The sequence below is a fragment of the Henckelia pumila genome, chromosome 2 (genome assembly GCF_033568475.1).
Source record: "Henckelia pumila isolate YLH828 chromosome 2, ASM3356847v2, whole genome shotgun sequence".
NCBI classification, from domain to species: Eukaryota; Viridiplantae; Streptophyta; class Magnoliopsida; order Lamiales; family Gesneriaceae; genus Henckelia; species Henckelia pumila.
Genome location: NC_133121.1, coordinates 180,815,503 through 180,822,843, shown reverse-complemented (window position 1 = coordinate 180,822,843; position 7,341 = coordinate 180,815,503). Strand labels below are relative to the sequence as shown.

At 34.2% G+C, this 7,341-nt stretch overlaps 1 protein-coding gene across 7 annotated transcripts; it reads right to left on the bottom strand.

Annotated features, from left to right (window-relative positions):
* Window positions 1-1,634: 1,634 nt before the first annotated feature.
* On the bottom strand, window positions 1,635-6,198 carry LOC140882023 (protein WVD2-like 7). Of its 7 annotated transcripts, none has more exons than XM_073287738.1 (10): window positions 6,126-6,198; window positions 5,928-5,989; window positions 4,681-5,388; window positions 4,202-4,579; window positions 4,016-4,080; window positions 3,535-3,609; window positions 3,008-3,107; window positions 2,819-2,893; window positions 2,587-2,691; window positions 1,635-2,014 (listed from the first exon to the last, which is right to left on the bottom strand). In XM_073287738.1, exons 3-10 carry the CDS (start codon window positions 5,377-5,379, stop codon window positions 1,952-1,954), a joined length of 1,560 nt encoding a protein of 519 aa, XP_073143839.1. In that variant the 5' UTR covers window positions 5,380-5,388; window positions 5,928-5,989; window positions 6,126-6,198; the 3' UTR covers window positions 1,635-1,951. The 7 variants fall into 7 exon arrangements, with proteins under 7 accessions (XP_073143839.1, XP_073143843.1, XP_073143845.1 ...); XM_073287742.1 differs by having other exon boundaries at window positions 2,819-2,890; XM_073287744.1 differs by having other exon boundaries at window positions 3,008-3,104.
* Window positions 6,199-7,341: the final 1,143 nt, after the last annotated feature.

The following is a 7,341-nucleotide window of genomic DNA, read 5'->3' as shown; positions in this document are numbered from 1 at the left end:
TGCGATTTTTCTATTGATATTCTGGTAGATGAATGATATTGGGCCTGACGGGCTTCATGGTTGGACGGTCCAACTAAGGCCGGAATCGAGTCCATATGTTCACTAGGTTTTTTATTCGCTTGGTTGATTTAAGTCGGTTGGATGAATATTGATTCGATTGAAATTATTTTATTTGATAGTTTACGAGCTTTAATTTGTTATAAGTAGAAAAACATTAGGAGCAAAATCTTATTTGGATTTCATTCTTTACAGCGTAAAACGTGTACATTTATACATCTAATAATCTATTGACACCTAGCTTATTTTGTTGTAACCACCAAAACAAAATTATATTCTTTTGTTGACAAATATACTCAGATACCATAATCTTTTTTAGTGGACTTTGCATCTGAATAAATGATTTATTATGTGGACTTTTTCATTGGACTTTGTTCATCTCTTCTCCTAACGACTTGTTATAATTTTGGGCTCTTTCTTCTTTCTGTTTGACTTTTAATAATATAATTTTATATAGGTATATATATATGAGTTTTTTTTGAACATTTTGAGCTTTGAACATTCATTGGACTTTATTTATTATAATTTTTAGCATGTATAATTAATATATTTTGAATGAACAAACTACATAAATGTATAAATATTTGTAATTATATTAAGAATTAAACAGTTTGTTAAAATTTCAATAGTAATCAAACAATTAAAAAGATAAAAGTAATATAGAGTGAAAATTAAGGGGAGTGAAATGTATGAGAAATTAAAAAGATATTTGTTGAACTTTTTAAAAAGTTTTACCAATATACCACTAAGGGTTTTAACTTTAATAGTTGTATTATTATTATTATTATTATTATTATTATTATTATTATTATTATTATTGTTGTTGTTGTTGTCGTCGTCGTTACTGCTACTCTTACTATCGTTATTGTTGTTGCTGCTCCTGCTACATCTCCTAACGCTATTGCTCCTCCTCCTCCTCCTGCTACTATTACCGCTATTGTTGCTACTACTACTATAATCGCTACTACTCATGTTGCCCTTACTCCTACTCATACTCCTACTAACTATTGTTGCGACTGCAAACTACTAATTTAACTGTCTCAATCTTGTTTCATTCTTCATGTTCAGTGTATTTAAGTAGTGTTTGTAACCTCTAAAATAAGTCATTATGGATTTTTTCTTCAACAAACTTTGACTAGATCATAATTGAGAGCCACCATAGAAGGCAAAAGAGTTTTGAAGAAAACTACTTATATTTACAAAGAAAAATGATTGTCAAATAAACCAAAAAATTAATCGCAAATCATAATGCTAAATTTCAGCATTGTATGAAAAAATATCCCAAGACTTAAAGAAAAATTCTATAATGACTTATTTCTTTAACAAATTTGTTAAAAAAAAATTTACAATGACTTATTTTTAAATATTGCAAACAATACTTTGATATAATGTTCATTCTTATTTGAACTTATTCCCACGTTCCAGCGAATAGGCATTCCTTCCATCGACCTCAGGATTACTTAATTCACATTTCTCCACATTAATTTTGTAATTCGTGTTCATTTTCCTATATATACTTCAATAATTTCAAAGGAACGATTTTAGACATTAGCTTTCCATTCATTTGAACAAAAATATATACTAAGATGGATAATCAACTCACAAAACCCATAACTAGAATTTTAATTATTTTCCAGGACTCCATTTTTTTCTACATAACCTTGCAACCGTTTGAAAGGGTTGTCTGATTATCCTTGCGACGTAATTACATATGATAGCTTCCGACATGGATAGAAGACGAGAGTTCCTACTCGCGATATACGTCCAAAAGCTCTACCAATCTCTCTCTGCAGCAATACAGGTATGTACATCAAATACATGCTCTTACGTCTCGAACAATACATGGCTGCTGCTTGAGGCTGAGAATCGATGTTTCTTGGCGGATGATGCAGTTTCACCTGTTTGATGATGCAGCAGCAGGTCGACGTTGAGCCGCCTTACTGCCCTCACTACTATCCTGCAAAATCATATCACAGTAATCGGTTGAACGTGAGAAATTAAGATGCAACCCCACTCGAAAATCGTGATGTAAAGGATCATTTAGGCTACATTTCATTTTTCATGTCTCAATTATATAGTTTAGTTTTCATATTTAGTATTATATTTTCTACTCTTTTACCTATTTACCCCTATTAAATCGATACCATTAACTAACTGTACAATTATTTTATTTCATTAAAATAAATAAGGGCAAAAATGGGAAATTGTTTTACAAAATTTACTTTTCCAAACACTTTCTTAAATACACAAAAGTCTAAGTAGGACAGGAGTATTTAGTTTAAAGGATATTGTGGCAAACGCCAACTTTGATGACAAATCCCGAGCGATAATTTTTTAGGCAAATAGTCAACATTGTATGCTTTTTGTGGGTTTCACAGGCCAACAAAACATTAAATAACAAGAGATTATTACTCTCTCATAAGTCACGCCTTCACACATGACGAACAAAAATCAGCTCTCATGAGGTGAGATCTACAAGAGTTTCATGCAAAAGGTGTCAACGATGTTGAAGTCGAGGGAGGAGTATACCTTTTCTGGGTGATCTTTTCCTTGACGTCTATAAAAAGATGGCAGAGGAGTAGCCTTGAAGTTGTGAGATTGTCGCAACTTTCTAACCTCAGGAGTTTTTTCGTCCTGGATCAAATGTGTCTTGTTGAGTCATAGTTGATATGTAAATGGGGTGTCATCATCAAATGTTAAAAGGGCCTAATATAATGAAATGGAGTATTCTTCTTCATCTTTACATGTAAATAATGCATACCTTTGATTTTGCACCAAGTTGTGCATTTTCCGCCTCTCTGGCAATTGATTTTGCCTCCAAATTCCTCAGAAACTGCTTCGAGATCAATATCAGTGGCACAAATGAATCAAATCAGTAACAAGATTCATCAATCAAAGCACCAAATCAACATGTACCGATGCTATAGAAGGATAGGTTTGGTAGAAATACCTCTTTTCGTTTCTCAGCTTTTTCGTCACCTTTCAAGATAACAGACGGAGAGACAACTGTCGTATTCTTTTTGTCCAGTCCAGAACTTTTATGTGATCTGCTGTAGATTTAGCACAGTCAATCCAAGGATAAGATCCTAGTATGGAAAAATTTTACATAACCTAGATAATTATAAAGTTTATCCAAAAATATTCGAAAGTTCGCAGAAAGTTAAGTTAACGAAGCTGTAAGTTCCTTCCTCCTCACAACTTAGGATTTTAATAATCATTTAACTATGTGTTTTTAAATGATGGGTTAATAAAGGAAAGGATCCACTAGTTGCCCATGGCGTCGGGAAAAAAGTGTACACATTCCCACTTATTTACGAAGAACGAGAAGCAAGTTCTACTTCAAGAACGGATTTGAAACATATAATCTTTCCAGAAAATATAACAAGGAACAAATTTATATCACTCACGATGCAAATAGTGTATAAATCTAATGTCTACAAGCCATTGTTTAAAGGGGTGACAAATAAGAAATCTTACCTTGAGAGCAGAGGCTTTGATTGCTGATCCGACTGATTCCTTCGATTAGCCATCTTTTCTGCAGCATTTCTCAGCCTACAGTTGAAAGGATAAATCAATTCTATATACAAAGCCGAAAGCAGTGAAAGAATGGGAAGGGAAAACAAATTGGTTCAGTTGCTACTGGCCAATATTACTGTTCATAAACAGCAAGTGCATCAGCAATGAACATTTGGGGTAAATTGTTTTGTCTAAAAATGGATTTTTCGGAATACTTTCACGGGAATCCTCATGTTGCAAGAAGAAGAGCTCGATACACACAAAAAATGTTCTTGATCTAGATTTCCCACTCAAAAAAAAAAATCAATAAAGCGATAAGGAATGTCCATTGCAAGTGCTTTCATGGAATGAATTGAAATGGGATTAGAAAGATATACTCATAGAAGGGAAAAAAAAAAGCTTTTCGCCAACAGATAGATACGAAAAGGAGAAAATTGATTACCCTTTATTTTCCTTTCGAGGAGTTAGAGAAGGGGAGATCTTCATCTCAGAAGTTGTTGATGATACCTGGCCAAATACGTTATTTGAAAATCAAGTTTACATCCATACCACAGCAAAAAACAAAACACAAAGACATAAATACATCGCTCAATGATGGAAAGTAGCAATCCAATAAAAACATACAAACCTGCTTTAATGTACTAGATTTTTCATCGGCGGGATGTCCATTTATCTGACTCTGGAAACTCTTAAAAGCTCGCCTAACAATATCCTTATCCCCCATTTTCTCCATTATCAGAGACTTCCTAGTCATTCCGAAAGGATTTAAAGATTTTGCAGGCCCCAAGCTAAGAGACATGTGCAGGGATGTTGGAGCAACTCTCTTGCTTTCTACCACCATTGATCGGTTCAGCTTCTTCTTTCCGGACAGGGAGGCAGAGGTGGGTGTGGAAATTAAAGATGGCTTTGAATATTTAGGAGTAGAAGCCAGTGAATGCTTGACAGCAGGTGATGCAACTTTAATTTTTGTACCAGTCAAATTTCTCTCCGTTTTTGTTTGGGTCACCTAGCCACCAGAAACAATTGCATATTCGGATCAATTCAGTTGTTAACACTTATAACATGGGTTACTCAAACGAGAACGAGCAGCCAGTAGAAATGTCTTACCTTTTGATTTATATTTCCTGCATTGAGCTTGGAACTTCGTTTCCTCGGTTCGGTTACTTGTTCTACTGTATTCTTGCTTTCAGGTGGATGTTCTGCATGTTCAGGATCCTTCAGAGGAGTCTCTTCCTCAACTGGTAGAGCTTCTTCTCTGTTCGACCCGGGGTCAGCTACAAGAACATTCAACTCTTTCTTAGCTTCCTCATCCATGGCGTTTAGATCCTCTATAGCAGTGGAAGCTTCCTCCTTTTCCTCTTCCAAAATGACCATATCTGTGAAGCCATTACTGCAGGTTCCCTGCTCAACCACTACAGTTGATGTATCTTCATTTTTTGCCTCATCAACCATGGCTTCGTGCGCAACTACACCATTTGATTTCTCGCCATTGCATGATTCAAAGTTAGCATGCATCCCAGATGAACTTTCATTATGATCATTGATGATTGGCTCATCTTGACTAGACGCAACAGGTTCCATTGGGTTTTCTTGCTCGGATTTCAGAGTAGCAATCTTCTTGTAGTGGGCTTCAAAGTATGCTTTCTTCTGGGCTACAGATCCAGGAGTTGACAAACTTCCAGCTTCATCCAAATACTTATTTGGAGAGAAAGATGACCATTTCTCCCAAGAAAGTGCATCATTCTCAAACCTACCAAATGAAACTGACACTTCAAGCCTAGAATCAGATTTCACAGGCTCATCCATCTGCTCCTCCTATAAATAAAGATCTTTATCTCAGTCAAAATTTAATGGACCTCGAGAATTAAAACTCCCAACAACACAAGGGCAAGCAGGGGGAGTCTTCAATTATGTATGATTCATCTAGACTCCACAACAAACACAGAAAGGATCAAACTGTAACAAAATGGACCACCATTAATGTTTCAACGAACAAAATTCTATCCATTGTCAGGGATGATTAACCAGAAAGCTACCTCGGTTGAAGCAAGAATGGGCTCAACATCGTTTCAAAGAACTAAAAAAAAGAGGTCACAATCAAGACAAGTAGAAGACAATGAATAAGCTGCCAGTTGAAAACAACACCCATCTGCTGTGTTTCTTACCGCCACTCAGTATCCACAAAATGGCAACTTTTTACAGTTGCATACACAGCTGGACATCCCTAAATCCCTATCATAATAATCTCAATCATCGGCACACAAAAAGTGCAATAAAAATCTAAAAGGAAGTACAAAAATTTGCACATAACACACAGATCAGGAACTAAAAAAGGCATTCCTTTTGCCTCTCACCTTTTACACTGAAAACCCACTTTCTAAAATGAGCAAAACTTGATCTTTTGCAATCTTTACGCCTGCAAAGAACATTGAGCACCATATTTAACAGGTTAAGTGGAGAAAAAACTTCAAGCGAATGCCACTGTTAACCAAATAATTAAAGGGTTAATCTAAAACTTAACCACTGAATCGAAGGGAAATCGAGTTTTTTACTTAAAGAATCGCGAAGGTAATGATGATTACAGATTGGATAGAGATGGGTTCCAAGGCCCACTGGAAAGGGGAGAGTGAGTGAAGTACAATGCGGTGAGGAAAAGAAGCATGAAAACGGCATCGCACGTGCCAGATCTCGTAATTCAATCATGGAGGGAGAATGGGGCACGTGTGGGCCCTAGAAATATAAATGACCAATTATTGAAAATGTTTAAATTTAAATATGTGAGTAGTTTAGTTTAATTTAAATTTAAACAATAGTCATGTAATAAGTGTACATTCTTTACATCATGTCAAATTCAATACAAAAATTATCTCTTAGAATGTGTTTTGATAGATTTGCAGTGCTTTTATATAACCAAAATAAGTGTTTTTTTAAAAGCTAATATATATAGCTTTTCAAATGTTTTTTTTATAACTCAACTAAAAAAAGTGCTTTCAATCTATTGATCTAAATACAAAATTATTACAGTTTTTACTTAAAAAATACTTTTAAAAGTCAACTTAATAAAGCACTTTTTAAAACAAAATGTTTTTTGTAACCAAACTGACTCAAAATCTCATGAAATTGAACACAAAATTATGTGATATAATCAACGTAAATATCGATATACATTACATTGGATGTATCTTTTGCATAATTCGAAAAAAATAGCATACTAACAAGTTTTCTATTAACACAAATATCTAGTCGAATAGTTTTAATTAAGAAAGGAATAAATTCCAATTAAAATTCGCTCCGCTCCGTTTTGAAATTTCGAGATTTCACATTTGTATAGAGAGGAATTCATACTAAAATATTTCACCAAATGCAAATGATATACTGAGCATGGATATCAAAAAGTCTTGATAGATCGTCTGATATATTATATTCGTCGTTGTTTGTTTGATTTACCTAATTTCACTTCTATATATGTGTGTTGTTTTCTTGTTCGTGTTACAAAATAAAGTAAATTTTACTTGTTATTTGAACAATTAACATATTGAAGTCAAGTGATGCTATATCAAGAGAAGCACAATTCATGTATGTTATAAATTGTTTGATGCATAATTTAACTCATGGATCGCACTATGTGATAAAATTTCTTCTTCCAATCTAGCATAAATAAAGTAATATCCCAACAAAAATTCCATAAATGTAAAGGCGTGAAGCGACGAATATGAGACACTAGTTTTAGGTAATTTACAACGTATCTTTCCACATTTATGATAGTTG